The sequence below is a fragment of the Aythya marila genome (genome assembly GCF_965140915.1).
Source record: "Aythya marila genome assembly, contig: HAP1_HAP1_SCAFFOLD_167, whole genome shotgun sequence".
Taxonomy (NCBI): domain Eukaryota; kingdom Metazoa; phylum Chordata; class Aves; order Anseriformes; family Anatidae; genus Aythya; species Aythya marila.
Genome location: NW_028137335.1, coordinates 477,119 through 494,576, shown reverse-complemented (window position 1 = coordinate 494,576; position 17,458 = coordinate 477,119). Strand labels below are relative to the sequence as shown.

Here is a 17,458-nt window from a genome sequence, read left to right as displayed (position 1 = left end):
TGGCTCTTTATGGCAGAGGTATTTTGTTTTCAAATTGACTTCCAAATGGGAGAGAGAAATCCAGAGGTCATTCATTCAATATAGCGATGAATTAAAGTTCGAAGAAAGTTGGTTCATTTGATGTACTCTTACTGGAACTTCATTTTGTAAACAGAACGACCCCCCACTCAAGGATATGACAGCTTCCCTCCCGTACTAAAAATGATAGTGCTCACCCTTGTAGGAGCAGCAATGTGAAGAAGGTCAAGGGCAGTAAGAAGGGTTCGAAGCTTTGGTATAACAAGCCTTTCACTTTTTTTGACAGAGCTCCTAATAAGCATCTTTAGCAAGGCCTGGAGATGGGAGAAAAACTCAAACTAGATTTTAATTCTAGGATGTATAATGTCAAGCTTGACTGTTCCTCTGAACAGTCAATTGAATTATTTTTTTTTTTAATTTAAATTAATTAATTTTTTTTTAATTTAAATTCAACTGAATTTAAAGTTTTGAATTTAAATTCCAATTGAATTTATTGAAAAAAATTCCAATTGAATTTATAGTTTTGTTGTTGTTGTTGTTTTTCACGAAACACTAATTTTATGTGAAAGGTTTTGCTGCAATATCTTTTTGCCAAGGATATTAAGCTTAAGTTATCCACAAGAAAATGGTGGGGAGAGGGAAGCTTTAGTTTTTAAAGCTTTTTTTTTTTTTTTTTTTCTCTCCAGGTTTTTCTTGAGCACAGCAGCGTTTCAGTGTCTGCCTGCCATTAGTTGCCCCACTACCAAGTCAGGAGGGTCAATTAAACTTGCGTGAGGCAGAATTTCTTTATCTGAATCTACGTGGTTCACATAAATATATTCTTGTTTCCTTCTTTCCCTAGGATTATTCTTCTCCCAGTATTGAATGTTTCAACGGACACCGTTTAAGATCAATGAGCAAAAGCATCCTGCGGTGTTCAGTCTCCAGCTTTGAAGAAAGTATGGCGATACTGAGGGGAAATGTCAAGAGAAGATGCTTTTCAAGGTACTGTATTTCTATATGTTCAATCTCTGTTCGATTTGTAGATTGAAACGCTGTCCTAACTGAGGATACATGTCCTAACCAGGACATGTATCTTTTCCACTTGGGTGCTATTGCTCATAATTTTGAGAATTCAACATGAGCAAGCTAGGAAATGTGGGTACATACAGAACCGCGTGTATATGGCACGCAACAGACTTGGGATGTGGATCCTGCGTGAGGCCTACAGGCTTCTCTTTGTATACCATGGAGCACTGGCTTGTAAACATGGTGAAATTTCCCATCCTTGATGGGTCTAATACAACAAGTCTTTTCTCCCTTCTCTGCCCTGTCCTCTTTCTTAATGTAGGCAGTTGAGAAAGCCAAAATTGGAACGAAAAAAAGAATATAGCACAGGTAAGTGGCTGTAAGTCCCCGGGATACCTATTTGCGCAGGTTACTGAAGAGGATGGCACTTGGTCACTCCATGGCTTTCATTTGGCCCCAAAGCCTTCTGTAGTCAGCTGAATTCACTCCTCAGTGACTTTTCTGTGAAGAGAGGTAGGTGCAAATAGGAGATTTTATGAATTCCTTGGGGAGGGAGCAGTGTGAATTGCAGCTTGGTAGGCACAAAGCAAACTGTTCTAATTGTGCAAAGTAAATCGATACTTGATAAGTTCAAACTTAGTTTTATAGCTGGCAAGCACAAAAGTAAACCTTAGCTGTGATCCTAGCAGCACAGTGGTGTAGCTCTTCCCTTCCCCTTGTCCTCTTGGCTCTTTTAATGACAGTGCAAGCAACCAACCTGTGCCAAAGGGTGCTGTATGGCAAACAATGGGCAGGCTTTTTTCTAAAAAGCACGAGTTTGAGTTATGTGGTGTTTGGGTGTTTCTCTTGAAACGATTCTTCCCTCCTTGAGCTGTTAGATCCTAATGCAGGAAATGGAAGTGCTGCATGCATAAACAGAGTAATCAAACATACACCTCTTAGGAAGAGGCTTGCAATGTCCTAGTGTTTGTTTTGAGCACTGTTAGATACAGTTTGACATGAATGGAGTGAAAACACCTTAGAGAAAGGTGTTGATTGTTCTCACTTTTCCAAGACAGAAATAAGTGGAGTAGATTTCCCTCCTGCATGGAACAAAAGTTGCACGTTTGTTTTTGTCTGGCTAGCTTTCAGTCTCTTTAAAAATTTCCCTACAGGTCCCAGTTTTAAGTAGACAGTTTAAACGTGCAGAGCGATAAAGAAGTGGAATGCAGTGGTTGTGACACCAACTTCTGACCTGAAATGTAAAGAAAACTCAATCCACTTCAGGGTGCCTTTTTTGTCTGTCTGTTTCCATTTTACAAGAGCAACGGTGAAATAAGGAGAATCCCATCTTCACTGTTTCAAAAGACTTTGTTTCTGCGTTTCAGTCACCAGAACATTGAGGAGTAGAGCTGGTGCAAAAACTGTGAGACGAGTCCATGGAGAAAACAGGGACTTGGAGCTGCGCCGCAGCTGTAGAGTCGGACACAGTCGGTACTCGACTACTAACTCGTCCATTCTATTTGACAAACTTATGACAAAGTAAGTCATCTTTTCTTGCAGACCTCTTAGAATGATCTTTCTTCGCAAGCCTTTGCACTATGGCATGATGTTGGCCTCTTTATTTTGACAGCAAAGAGGTATGGCTGCTCCTGGCATTTCCTTCCTGTTTACAGGGAGACACCGTTACCTGGCTAGATAAACAGATTTTCTTGAAGGTGCTATTTCAGCATATAAGAATTGATTTAAAAAACAACCAACAACAACCACAAAAGTGCTTCATGGCTTACTAGTTTTGTAATCTCACATTTCTCCAGGAATACTTGATTTGCTGCATTTCACCATTACACTCGTCAGCGCCGCTGATTCTGGTTTATCACTATTTGCATTGCAAATCTCCTTGTCCAAAGCTTAAACTGATGTATGCACTGCTTGAAAACAAAACCTGAAGTTGCAGAGCAGAAGACTCAAGTCATTATGTTAGCAGCTGTGTAACCATACTCCTTTCCAAGCATAAGATGTCCAGCTTATTTTGTTTCTATGAAGAGTTTAAATGGCTCCCGTTAAGCAAAGATGTCCCCACACTGATACTTACTATTAAGCAAGGATTCCACCTCCTTTGGCTGAGGTCTGCTCCCTTACTCACATTCGAACATTCATCCAAGTAGCCTGCAATTCCACACTGTCGGGGGAAAGTCCATAGAATAGAAAAGGTTCCTCCAGTCTCTTCCTCAGCCTTTTTTTGAAGCATGCAATAAAGCAAAACATTCACAGGCTGCCATTCCATGCAAAACAAGGCAAATTAGTAAGACAGGAGCCACAAAACTGATTGTCCTTTAAAGTTAAAATGAGATTTGAAATAGATCGAGTTAGCAAGTGTTGTAAGTCTGTAGCTAAGTCTGGTTTTGCCAATGCAGCACAATTCGCTATCACGTAGCCAGAGCTGCTTCTGTAGCTCCAAGAAGCAAAACTGCTTTGACAAAATACTGTGTCATCAAAGCATTCGTTGGCTCAGTAGGCACGGCTCAGGTTCAACAAGTTTGTGAAAAAATGAGTACTAACAGAAGCAGCAGGGTCCAAAGAAACACTTTATGTCCCCACTGCGAAATGAGGGGCTTTACCTTGAGTGTTATGCACACTGTCAATAGAAAAGCACTGTAACAGAATCTGCCACGGCAGTTTGCATGTTACTGAAAGACCATCAGAGTGGGACTGCAGCAAGATCATTGCGAAGTTACAAAAAAACCATGTGGGGGTGGGAGTTTAGTTGCGTTCGATAACACAATCTTAGATAAAGATTTTGGTCTTAACGTAAAAGTAAGGATGTCTACTGATCTCTTCAACTCCAACAACTGAAGCCCAAATCTGAAAAATCGCCTTTAAGAATGCAAAGAAAATATTTAACTCTTCTGTATGTTCATACTTTGCTATCAAGCAAAGGAATGAATGCTGATGCCTTAACTATGTAGGGCTGTAGCTTACAGAGAGACTACACCTTCCTGTTTTTTTCCCTTTAAAAACGTTAAATGCGCGTGAAATTATTTGGGGGTGTTTTCACATGCAAAGCCTAATGCAGTGCATGCAAGCCCTGTCATCTTCTTCGTCTAGTAGTGTCGCGTTAAGGGGTGTAGCCGATTGACCGTCATGGGTCCCGTCGGATTCAGGGTGCTGAACTATCACGGTCACGGATTCACCAACAACGCAGTACGGCCTCGCTCTAGTCGCATTCAAGGAGAACTCTCACAGCTAGGAAGAATGCAATTAAGTGCAATTTCTTACGGCGACAGGTACACAGGTTCTTTGGATTGTCAGTGATAAATTCACTGTCTGCAAAAGCAAGCTAGCATGCATGAAATGCACAGGTACACAGCCTAGGTATTAAGACATTAAAAAGCATCAAAACTCTAGAGATTTCTAAGATTCCACAGAGACGCCTGGTATAAGCAAGCGTTCAGATCTTACCCCACGGCGTCCCAATGGAGTGGGGGTGGGGGAGTGAGAGGCTCAGCCTGTCGAGTGATGTCAGAAGGAATCCTTCCTGATAGTATCTTCCCTAACATCCCCTTTCTCTTAAAGCAATTGGTATTATTTTCTATCTTTAAGGTGGAGCTTGAGTGACTCTAGTCATGCATATCTTGGTTGTGCTTGGTAGAAATGATCTCACTTGCGTTTAAAGGTACAGACTGTGAGAAATTCCGAGGGCGTGCTCAGTGAGGGGTGGTTGCACCTTGGAGGCGGGTAGCTTTTGGGATGGAGGTGTGCTTATGATGCCTAGTCGCTTAAGGCGATTACTCCACAAGTAGTAACTTAGTGTTGATTTAACTACAGCATATCTAAAACATAAGAAGGATGTTAGTATGGAAGAAGCCGATGAAACCAGTCCTTAAATCTTACTACTTACTGTGCGTGAGCAGACTGGCGTGAGTTTTAGCTATACTGGCAAATATCAAACCACACCTGTGTCGTCCCAGAGCTGGGAAAAAAAAAAAAACAAAAAAAAAAAACCAAGGAAATGTTGAAGCAAATAGGGAGGCGTGTAGCTTGTGCAGTCTTTTAGCTGAGAAAATAAAGAAGGAGAGAGACAGGTAGCCTTGAGCTAGCAGAAGCAAGGAAGAGAAGGGCTAAAAGGGAAAAAACAGGAAGGAGAACACCAGCTCCAGACTGACCTATAGTAACCTTTTTCTCATTAAGGGTCATTAGCACATTAAAAATCACACCTGTCAAAATGCTAATCTATGCTAATGTGGGATTCGGTGTGTGTCCCCCCTCTCCTGTTCCCCCTCCCCCCCCGGTATTCCTCTGTAATGCACAAGCTCAGTGGAGATAAGTTAGGTGAGCTGTAATAACCAATCCAAAGGAGCCAAAGAGAGAGTTTTCACAAGTTTCCTGTGTATAAATGACGGTGATTCGAGTCAGAGGTGTGCTTGCTTTGCGAAAGATGGCCAAGTGCCTGACTCTGCAGAGTTCTATAAGTAATTATATAATTAAAAGACCTTCGTGTGCATTCCGACTCTGGGTGCTTATTGGCGCGGTGCACTCTGCACGAACCTGCAGACAACATCTGTACTCAGTGTCATGACTACAGACAACCCTCTGCTGTTTATTTATTCCTGCATATTTTTCTGTGCATTCAACACAACCCCTTTGGCACAACTAGTTAACCACGTAGCTGCCAGTCCACCACTCAGTTGCACTTGTGAAGAGGAAAAGCTATTTCCGTCTACTGGAGGAGCACATCCTCTAAATGCAAGCTTCACTCAGCTGGTCATTTACTGCAGGACAAGATTTGAAAAGTGTTGTTGAGTTCTGGGTTTCCTGCTTACAGGAAAAATTAAGTGCTAGATCGCCCTCTACTCCGCTTTGTCTGCTGCATTTAATGGAGATTAAACTGATTTCATTTGCTCCTCCGTTTATGGACAATGAGCTGAAGGAACAGGTACAGCACATTAGCCTGGAATGCCTTCCCTCCCAACCAAAGTAAACTGGAGCTGTAACTAACACAAGCAGAAGCAAGGCTTCCGTGTTTTCAGCTGAATAAAGTTCCAACAAAATCATCCTCTGGGATTTGAAGGTTACTTCACATGACATGCCAACGACTCTTTTCCCTCTATTGTAAAGCGGATCCCTGCTGTTAGTTGCTCTAGAAGCAAAGGAATCATCGGTTTGGTTACCAAATAGCCGCTTCTGCAAACGAGAAGTGTTGTGCTCTCTCTTCCCTTTGAATGACTCCACACTTCTCATCAGCTACTGGATTGCTGACCTAGAATCAGAGAACATCCCAAGGTGGAAAGGACTCCCAATAATCACCAAGTCCAACTCGTGGCTCCACACAGGACCACCCCAAAGTGAGACCCGATGTCTGAGAGCATTGTTCAACACTTGTTGACCTCCGTCAGGCTCGGTGCCATGAGCAGTGCCCTGGGCAGCTGTCTCAGTAGCCAGCCACCCCCTCAGCGCAGCGCCTGAGGCGCACGGGGCTCGGCGGGGCGGCCCGGGAGGGGAGGACGGCGGGGCGAAGTGGCAGCTCCCTCAGAGCCGTCTCCCCGCCGCCTCGGCCGCATGTCGTGGCTTTTTCGTGTCGGGGCTTTTTCATGTCGTGCCCTCGGTCTCTCGCCGTGGGTGAGATGCTGCTCCCCAGCGCGGACCCCTTGCGCGCGGGGCGGCGGGAGGGAAACCCCAACCCCAAAGCCCTCCCGGCAGGGAGAGCTCGGGGTGAGGGCCGATCCGGCACCGACAGTAAACACACGCCGGAGGAAACGCTCTGGTTTTAGCCATGAGCAGCGCGGCCAGGTTCAAAAGGCGTCACGCTGGAGCTCCGAGTTCGGTGGCGTTCCGAGGCCGTTGTGGCGGTTGTGGAGACAGCCCCGGCTGAGGTGGCTGCTGCTGTCGCTGCTGTCCCCTCTGTCCCTGCTGTTGCCGCTGTTGCCGCTGTTCCCGGACCTTGGAGACCCCCGGCGGCTCCCTGTGCCAGGCCCTGTGGCCCCGGGGAGCTGCCCGCCGCCTCGTCGGCCAGCCCGGCAGCAATCCTGCCAGCACAGAATAGCCCACTGCGTTTCAGGGTAAAGTGACGATTAATTTCTATTTCCTGGCCTGGGTGCTGCTTTCTTCTTTAAGGAAGCTTCAAGGTTAAAGGTTCAACTCAGTTATGTCAGGGTTCAACTCCGTTTCGTGAAGGGGCTCTTGTACGAAAGCTTAAGCTGGGATTGACTCTCTGCTAAGCGGAGGCCAAACGTGGACCTACTGAGAAGCAGGTCCTAAGTGATAACATTTTCTAAAGAGACTGCTAAACACATCTGAAGAGTGCTGCTGCAGAACTCTGAATGGGGGGATAGCAACTGTCTTAAGTGATCTGGAATCTTGAATTTACTTTTCAATGGACAAGAGGTGTGTCTCTCAAGGCAAACAAAGAGAGGAGTAACACCCTCTCTTGTCACTCATGTCAACATAAATTTATGCTCAGAGCGTAGGTGTAGGAACAGCATCGGTATGTATATGGAACATCGGGAGAGGAAGCTCTATCGGTATTTACAGTTTTTCTACTATCTTGCCAGAGAGACGTCATCTCCAAATGAGAAATGGATGTATTTTGAAACAGTGGTGGTGGACCGGATTTCTTCTTTCTAGTGTTAATATTTGCTCTTGAATCGTACTTAATAGCTGGTAACACCTCAACCAGTTGTCAAAAATAAACTTAAAAATGTGTAAGGCTTATCTCATTGGTCAGTATAAAGATCAAGGTCTTCGCTTCGCTTCGCTTCGCTTCACTTTGCTTCCCTTCTCTTCCCTTTTTTTCTTTTTTTCTTTTTTTTTTGTTGTTTTTTTTCTTTTTTTCTTTTTTCTTTTTTTCTTTTTTTCTTTTTTTCTTTTTTTTCTTTTTTTCTTCTTCCCTTCCCTTCCCTTCCCTTCCCTTCCCTTCCCTTCCCTTCCCTTCCCTTCCCTTCCCTTCCCTTCCCTTCCCTTCCCTTCCCTTCCCTTCCCTTCCCTTCCCTTCCCTTCCCTTCCCTTCCCTTCCCTTCCCTTCCCTTCCCTTCCCTTCCCTTCCCTTCCCTTCCCTTCCCTTCCCTTCCCTTCCCATTTTCCCCAGTATTGTTTTTCTGTTCTCCTTCTCACTGCAGTCTTGATTTTGTTTCTTGTCCCTTAAGTATGTTTCCAAAGTGTTGCTGAAACATTTTCCCTTTCAATCCTAAAAAAGGAGCTGTCACTGGTGAAGATCGGAGCTTATCCCTGAGCCCAGGAGCTGTCACCTTAGTCTTCCAATCGGACAAGGACGACTTCATTTCTCATGTAAATGCATTTGTCAGGTTTGCGTATTGTTTTTTCAGGAATGGAAAGTGTGTATAGAATGGATTTAAAATCAATTTTAAATGTAAAACGTCAAGGCAAAAAAGTTCTAATTACAACCTCTGCACACAATTTGCCAGCTGTGGGACTAGGAGTTTTCTTATTTACTGTGTTTTGTTTAACGTGTCTGAAGTTTAATGGACAGCAATCAAGGCGTGCTAGAAATCTGAAAGCACTTTATGCTTTGTTCTCTCCGTCATTTTGGTATAACAAACTAGCTTATGTTTTAAACCCTCCATGAGGTTAGTGGTTTCCCTAAAGGTAACAAGTCCCTGTGTGCTACAGTAAGACAGTAACAAAACATGAAGTATAGAAGTTCATCCTGTCATTATTCAGCTTCTGCCTATGGACACACAACTACGCTTATTTAAAGCGGTATCACCTTGAAACCTAATCAGCATTTTAAAAAGGACTTTGTAGCAGTTATTGGCTTTTGTCCTGGAGGGCTGAGGTTTGTTTTGTTTTGTTTTACATTCAGCATTTCCGTTTCTAGCTTACATTCCCCTGTTGTTTTGCATGAGGAAAGCGTGCAACTTTAGAAAGGAGAACGGAAAGAGCTGCTTTTTAGTCTAACTTTTCAGTTTGTCGTAGGAGTTTTAAATGTGGTAGGAGTAAAACACCAGAAGTACTGCTGCCAAAGTTATATTCAAACTCGTCTTTCTTGGAGAAGCAGAAGAAGCCCAGGGAGAAATAAATTTGCAAACATGCTCTTCATGCTCTCCTTTCCCAAGATTTCTCTGAGATATAGCCCATCCTCTGTGGGTTTTGAGGTATATGGTTCCCAGGAGTGAAAAGGAGGGCCAAACATCTCTCCTCTTGGATCTCAGCATGCCAGGGCTTTGGTGTACTGCCACTTACAGCTCCGCTTTTTCACCTGGAAAAAGCGACCGCATGATGTAGACTGAGGAGCCCTCAGAAATTAACTTGCTATCACCAAGTGACGCCCAGAAAAGGTGTATTTAAAAGCTAGGCTCATTATAGAATCACAACAAACCCCTCATGACTGGTGCAGTAGACAGTGAGGTAGAGGGCGAGCCCTGGAAAGACAGAAGAAAAGTAGCAGTGAGTTCTGGGTACCTTTGTGCAGACGAAACAGAAAAACGCAGGCAGTGAAGTAATAGTGTTCCGTTACTAATGCCAGCAATAGATAATTGCAACAATTATCTATTAGATCATAGGTACTAATTAACAGATAATTGCGCAACTCCGGAAATCAATAAATAACTGATTCCCCTCAGAGAATGTCTTCTACATTTTTATATTAAAAAGACTCCAGAGTTGTAATGGATTAAAATCCTACGGAAGGGAAAGAAATGGCATCAGCCACTAGTTCTGCAGAAGCAAAAAGTAATACTGATAGAGTTTAGATGGAAATTTTCACTTTGTGTGTTTAGTTTGGGGATTCTTTTTAAATCATTCATACCAGCGATTTAGTTCTTAAGGCTGTTTCTTTGAGATTAAGTGACAGGACTTCTGTTACTCTTTTCTTCTTGGAGTGCTTCTTGATAGTCTTACGTCAACCAGAACTTCTGTCTCTGTCGCAGATGTGAACAATGACCGTAGCTAAGAAGCCCAAATCTTCAAAGCCTAAAAAGCCCTCTTCAAGGCGGTCTGGCAAATCCAAGAAACCAAGTCCTAAAATACTGATGTCACGCACCGCCAACTGGGGCCGGATAGTGCCTGCAGAAGATTCAAGCCAAGTCTCTGTGGCCCAAGGACGTGGAGGTGCTATTTACTGTAGATCATCTGAAAAATCTAAGGCTTTTGCCCCAAGAGATCTAAGTAAGTGTGCGTTCTATCCTGCCTCCATTGTCTTCAAAGCAAAAGTAGAAAATGCAGTTCTTACTTGTTGCACTGATAGAGAAGGGGACTACTGTGAAGAAAGACTTCAAAAGCGAATCCCCTAAGGCAACTGAAGTGACTGATGTTACAGAAATTAATTTTGATATATTTACAGTCAACAGAGAAATACGGGGAGCTTTTTGTAATGCACAGATTCCTCCATGTCTTTTCTGTTTTGCAGAGAAAAGTGTTTGATTGTTGCTATTCACAGCTTCCATTTTTCACAGGTTTTTTGAAGGATAACATTGCTCAGGAAAAAATCTGGTATCTGTAGGGGTACCGTCATTCCTAGTTCCTAGTTTTTACGTTTTTACCGTATAATTTCAAGTCTAAGTTTGTGGTTTAAGTTATAATAAGGAAAAAAACAGTAGTTGAGTTAATCAGGTTAAAGATTATAGATGGAGAGGAACTTGGCATTAGGTGCTACAAACAGAATGGCAGTTAGCCTTGCCTTAGAAAAATTAAAATGGTTGACTAAAGTTGTTTTTGTTTTTGTTTTTTTTTTCCCCAAAACATTGTGTTGACCAGCCAATTTGAATTTGGTGGTATTAAAGCTGTCTGCAATAAGTTTTTCTGGTTTGGATTGTAGCTAGCTCCTCTAGGTGCTCCTGCAGAATAGTATTTTTTTAAATACCTTTCTTCGAAACAAACAAACAAGATCTCTTTTTAAATTTAACTTTCTTGCAGTCGTTAATGATGGAATTGCTCCGCCACAGAGCATTCTTTTTCCACCTGAGAAGATTTGTATGGATTGGCGAGAAACACAAAGTGTTGGAGTTGGCCTGTACAATCTTGGCAACACATGTTTTCTTAATGCTACTCTACAGTGTTTGACCTACACACCCCCACTTGCCAATTACATGCTTTCTCTTGAGCACAGCCAGTCATGTGAGTACTTTCTAACAGTATTTTGAATCTGTTGGATAGCTCTGAAGGTGAAAGAACAGCAGTGATTCTGTGAGATAAGCTTATTTGCCTGATTTTACCTGTAGCAGCTGGCTTTGAGCACTGTATTAGCAGTGGGCTCCGAATAGCATATGGAGTGCAATTAATGCACCATGTTTTATTTATTTAGTTAGTTATTTGTTTGTTTGTTTGTTTGTTTGTTTATTAAAGGATTATTTATTGCTTCATGGGAATAATGAAGTGCATTGGACAGTAATGCATTTGGTAGTAATTTTAGAGAGTAATACATTTTGCAGCCTGTGGAGTTCACATTCCTGTCAGCCTTTACAACTGCGACTTTGCAGTAGTCTTTTAGATTTCTCATCACAACATGCATTTGAATACAGGCTTAGTGGATATTTTTCTTCTGTCAAGTTGTGTGAAATGAAATGTTACAAGACTGTTGGGACATTGGCATCTTGGGAGAATAGAATGTAGCAAGGAGAGTGGATATTGTATCTATAGTTTAAATTGTACTTAGATGTTTGTAGTTCTGGATATTTCGCTGGACTGGGATGCTTTGCTCTTTCACTCTTCAGGTCGTGAACAAGATTTTTGCATGATGTGCACGATGGAGACTCACATTAACCAGGCCCTGCGTTGCACTGTTGATGCCATCGAGCCTACGCATGTTATCAGTAATCTCAGTCGTAAGTGGCTTCAGATGTGTTTCTTTTCGATAGCTTGTAATCTTCAAATAATTATTTGATGTGTCTAAGTGGTTTTAACACTCCAATGAAGAGAGATTTTAGAAATACAAGAATGATTTCATTTTTAAATGAGGTCAATACTATCATCTTCTTATTTAGGAATAGGACAACATTTCCGTTTTGGCAGTCAAGAAGACGCACACGAGTTCTTGCGCTATACTGTTGATGCTATGCAGGAAGCGTGCTTGAACGGAAGCACCGAGTAAGCATAAACAAGTTCACTTTCATACATTCTCTAGCACCTTCTAGTCCTTTATTTACTCTCAGAAATGATCTCTAGCACCTTTTAGTGCCTTATTTACTATCAGCAACGCAAGTCTACATCATCCTTGGTTTTCATCAAACTCTTTGAAGAGTTAACTCTGTGCCTTAAATCTTCTGAGGTCTGATTATAATTTATTTCCAGATTGGACAGATCTTCTCAAGCTACCACCATCATTCATCAAATATTTGGAGGATTTCTAAGATCGAGAGGTACTTGAAAAAATATTCCTGTCCTTAGAACTGATCTGTGTCTTTTGTCGGTAGTAAAGCAGTCTGTAGTTTGTCTAAAGTAGTATCTGTCAACAACTTGAATTTGGACAGTTAGTCTCCTTCACATAATGTTAAGCATTTATATTTTGTTTCCAGTGAAGTGCTTGAATTGCAAAGCAGTTTCGGATACGTATGAGGCATTTCTTGATATCACTTTGGATATAAAGGTAAGATGTTTTCTAAATATAATTCATGATGTTTAAGTACATGCATAACTTTCTAAATTAAACTTGTTTAACTTAAAAAACCAAACCACATATAATGTTAAAACGTAAGAGCTTGGTGGTGCTAAGGAAGTGGATTGGACTTTGTCCTTCCGTGGAACCCATGTAAATAGTCTCCACATTTGCATTGGGTTTAAGGGGAAAGAATTCTCTTTCTGCAAAAATTATAATGCTGTCATACTTCTTTGTTGTTCTACCTCAATATACATCTAATTGTTAGACTGATGAATTTGTCCCCAGTATTGATGACAAAGCACACTGTAGATGCTGTCTAGGCTACTGGAAAAGTATTTGTTCCAAAGTCAAATGCCTTCCAGGTGAGGTCAATGCTGAGCATGCTCTTTCTGCCTCCTTCTTCACAGTGCTCCTAGTAGATCGCTTGAGTATGTTAGTAAGATTCTCTTATAAACTACTAGTATGTCTCTGGAATTCTGAATTACGGTGACTTTGCGCTCTTCTTTCTCGCTGCTCTAGGCGGTTTCGTCTGTTAGCAGAGCTCTGGAACTCTTTGTGAAACCTGAAGAGCTGGATGGAGAGAATTGCTATAAATGTAGCGAGTAAGATTTTGACGAATTAGGTCTTAATCCTAGATGTCAGTTTTCTATGTTGCATGACTCTGTTGGACTACCTCTAAACTTTGGATCTACTTACAAGTTTTGTGGAAGTTTATAAAAGACTTGGATTTTTGTTTCCTTGGAGGGGGGAAGTCTTGTTCATAGGCATTCCCTATGGGTTTGCAATTCTCTGGCTTGTATTTTGCCATCAGAATTCAAAAAGAGCTACTTTTGTTCTTTCTATTTATTAGCTCTCGACAGTACTTTTCTTGATGTAAACTGCCCAGTTTCCGTTGTTCTCTGGGCTAGTGGCTAATTTTCACTGCTTACACCGTAGGTCCTACCTTGGAGCGGGCAATGTGTCAAACTGAACTATTTTGTTTCAAAGGATGGCAGATGGTTTCAGTGTCTTTCCAGACAAGCTCAGTACATGAAGACTTCCTACTGTTAAATGTCTCCCTCCTGTAGAATGACCATGTGCTTCTGTTGTATTTTTGATGTTGATAGTCGACCTATGTTGGAGATTATTTGCAATTTCTAGCCCTGGGGACCAAGGCTCTCTCGTTCCGCTTTCAATATTTGTATTTCCCTTGAAAGCTGAAAGAATGTATCCAGGATTGGAGTTCAAATAGCCACTTTTGTAGACCAAGAAATGGTACCTTGCCATCCAACCTGGTCATACCCTTTTGTGAGAGATTCCTGTTCCCGCTATGCTCTGAGTTGTTGGGAAAATTGACCTTCTTCTGTGTATTAACAAACCTGACACGCAGTGCATGGGTTTATGAAAAGAAAAAAGACCAACCTATTATGCAAGTAAATATCATTCAAATAGCATAGGCATGCGTGAGACATTAAAAGGAGTTTGTTTTGGGGGCGAAAAAAGAAGATGCCTTCAAACACTTATCTCTGCTTGTTTTTAAGGTGTAAAAAGATGGTTCCTGCATCCAAGAGATTTACCATACACCGTTCTTCCAAGGTTCTCACAATATCACTGAAAAGATTTGCAGATTTCACAGGTGGAAAGATCAACAAGGTATATTTACCACTGTAATGCAACTATATCATTGTGTAATGGGACATCCCCCAAAGCTGAAAGTTGTTAATATTTTCAGACAATAATTGTAGACTAACGACTATGGCTTATTCTTTCTCTTAATATCAATAAAGTTCCCGCTTGACAAGAAGCATATGCTTTCCTCTGAGAAGGCTGATTCATCAGGAAACAGTTCTCTGCAACTTCTAGTCTTAACCGTTGTTTATGGGAAGACTTATTTGTAGTGAATCAAGAAATATATTCGAGAAATATATTCTAGAAATCAATTCTAGTCTGTGTTTTTTGGAAGTGTTTTTCTCTGGCTAGTCCACGAAGTACTCTGGGATAATTTTTCTATCTTCTTGATGTCTCTTTAGGAGGTGAAATATCCGGAGTATTTGGACCTGAGAGCCTACATGTCGCAGTCAATGGGAGAACCACTGCTCTATGCCTTATACGCGGTGCTGGTACATCACGGTGTCAGCTGTCACTCAGGACACTATATATGCTATGTAAAGGTAGAAGTCAACAGCATTTCTAACAGGGTAAAGGTTGTGCTGGCAAACCAATTAAAGCATGACTAGCAGCTACTGTTTCTAGGGAAAAAGATTTCATTATATTTTTATTTGACACGTGTGTATTTTGTTCCTGTCCGTGATTTCAACTGGAAAACGTGCAATTCACCTAAAGAAATCATTGTCTTTATTTGCAGGCTGGTAATGGACTTTGGTATCAGATGAATGATGCTAAAGTAGTGCATACTGACATTAAAAGAGTTCTTGGTCAGCAAGCTTACATACTTTTTTATATCAGGTAATAACAAATCTTAAAATGTGTTCAGAAGAGATTTACTTTCCTGTTATTGATATTTTTCTGTTTTGCAAGTGTTTTTCTTGCTGTCCCGGGAGAAGATTATTATTTGTCTAATTCAGTTCTGTCTAACCTGAAATTCTCTGTGTCGTTTATTATATTTTGTTGCTTGGCCTTAAACTGCAGCACTTGTGTAAATTTCTATCTATGTGTTATCTGTAGCTGGCTAATTTAGAGAAGGAGAGAAATGAAGGTCATCTGTGGTGTAAGAATGAATTATTGCTCTGCAAGTGATAGTCTTAGTAGGAAGACTGTTCTCTACTTTTCAGTCTGTAGTCTTGGCGAAGCCTTCTGTAGAGAAGGCTTCCATATCGTATGAGCTGTTCCTCTAAAATGATAGGATGGGATTTAATCCAAGAGTAGGCTGAAAGAAAAACTAAACTACGATCACTGCTCTTTTCTGAAGGCGCTATGATTTGACACTTGGAGAACGTGCGTTTTACTTGCCAGCACCATCTTATCCCTGTTCATTCCCTCCTGGTCAGCAGGGGGCTAATAGTAAGCAGGCTGGATTTCTGGGACCACGACTTCTTCCTCATATGATTAAGGTAATTCAGGGAAGCGGGAGGGCAGATAACGGCACCAAACTGCTAGTGGGTTTGGGGTTTGGTGTGGGGTTTTTTGTTTGGTTTTAAGCATCTTTTTAGGTGTTAAGACCATTTGTAGAAACACTCAGTAGGAGAGTTTTGTGTTTCAAAATGTTACATGCAGTGTTTGCGTTAATCCATCTTGCAATTTCTTCTTTTTAAATACAGAATTCAAGCCGTTTAAATGGAAATGGATCCATAAAAGATGACACAAAGACCACTGGTGTCACCCTAAAAAGGCCATCTTCAGCACCACCAATGGCCTGTGTTCAAAACCAGGCAATTACCAGGCCTTCAATGACTGATACGTCAAGAAAACAGAAGATCACCATCAGTATTCACAATAAATTGCCTGCTCGTCAGACTGTGTCACAGCCTGACTGTCTTAGCAGTGCTGTGGAGGATGAAGATCTCTACCAGGCTGTTCCTTCATCCACAATTACAAATTCGGTAATGCAAATGAAGCAAATGCAAACAAACAAAAAAGTTTCTGATGAAATTTTTGTGGAGCCAACAGTGAATGAAAATCCTAAACTCAGCTCTGATAACACAGTCCCTTATGGTGCAGAATCTTCAGGAAAATCTGAGGAGGAGTCAAAGGGCTTATTTCAAAGGAATTGCAATGCAATGTCCTCTAATGGAATTTTGGTTGGAAAGGTAGTCCGTACATTGCAGCATTCCAATTCTTCCTGTCAGAATGCTGACAAAGGAAGATCCCAGCATGAGCTGCCAAAAACAGATTCACTAAATGGTGCTATTAGGTTAGTTAATGAATCTAAAGAAAACGGACTGAAACTTGATGATTCCACTTGCCGAGTTGAACCTGTTAAACCTTCTGAGATGTTCTTTTCTAAAACAAATGGATTGCTTGAAACATAGATTTGCTCCATCGAGAATTTCTCACCTACGATGTATTCGGGAGTGTTTATTGTGTTCCTAATTCAGGTGAAATACTGAGAAAACACAGCACACGTGATCGTAAGACTTTGTGGTATTATCCCCTTAGAATTTGCAGACCTGAGCTTACATTAGAACTTGTCAACTTAAGCTCAGCTGAGATAAAAATTCCTAAGTTTCATAAAGTAGATTTTGGGGGGTGAGTTGGGGTTATCTTTGAAGTGTAGATAATGCATACAACTGACAGCGGTCTTGCTTACCATTTAATGGAGACATTCTGACAAGACTAGTCCTCAGTACTACTACAAATAGTATTTTTTTGTCTGCTGACTTGTGCGTTTTAATTGCAGATGCCTGGAGCTATGCCTTCAGTCAATCGAGAAGTCATCACGGAGTCCTTCAGAGCCAGCCAGCTGAACAGCTTGTCAGAGGAAATGAGGTAAAATGAGCACAGTCTGATTAAGACAAGACTTTATGGAAGTTCGTTACAGTTTTATCTGTCTACTAATAGTATTTAATGGAAGGATTTAAATTAGTACAATTCCATACTGTGTGTCCAGTGTCACGAACAGAACTAATGATCAGCACTGAGCATATCACTCTGATGCAGGTTGGTGCCTCAAGGAGAACTTGTGTTCCTTTATAGAATGTTTTTCCATTTTTCTCCACTGCCTGGAGAAACACTGGCTGTTCCCCGCTCGCCCCTATGCCTTTTTTCTCAGAGCAGCAGGTGGAAGGAGACAGATGCGTTTGCTTTTTTAGTGCAATGGCTTCAGAAGCAAGAGGGGAAAAAGCAGTTTCTCTGGGAGCTGAAGAAGGTGTCCTAATCACAGGAGAGGTTTCTAAATGGCATATCTTTGCGAGCGTTCCTGTAGTCCGGAGGTTTTTGTTTGTTTGTTTGCCTTTGGAAGGTTTT

The 17,458-nt window shown here is 41.6% G+C and overlaps 2 protein-coding genes across 2 annotated transcripts in view; both read left to right on the top strand.

Moving 5' to 3' along the window:
- LOC309890889 (ATPase family AAA domain-containing protein 2-like) overlaps positions 1–9,896 on the top strand; it is a gene marked incomplete at both ends in the record, with an annotated part of 169,813 nt that extends 159,917 nt beyond the window's left edge. The window contains one exon of the mRNA XM_082785284.1: positions 9,891–9,896. Within this exon, the coding sequence (XP_082641410.1) occupies positions 9,891–9,896 (6 nt within the window). The remainder of the gene's footprint in view (positions 1–9,890) is intronic.
- A 3-nt stretch (positions 9,897–9,899) lies between these two features.
- On the top strand, positions 9,900–16,524 carry LOC309890888 (ubiquitin carboxyl-terminal hydrolase 42-like; the record flags this gene model as incomplete). The annotated part of the gene is made up of 12 exons (XM_082785283.1): positions 9,900–10,128; positions 10,876–11,076; positions 11,673–11,783; positions 11,943–12,045; positions 12,250–12,317; positions 12,474–12,544; positions 13,076–13,158; positions 14,077–14,188; positions 14,566–14,706; positions 14,901–15,001; positions 15,465–15,606; positions 15,814–16,524. The coding sequence occupies 12 exons, from the start codon at positions 9,900–9,902 to the stop codon at positions 16,522–16,524; spliced, it is 2,073 nt and encodes a 690-aa protein (XP_082641409.1).
- Positions 16,525–17,458: the final 934 nt, after the last annotated feature.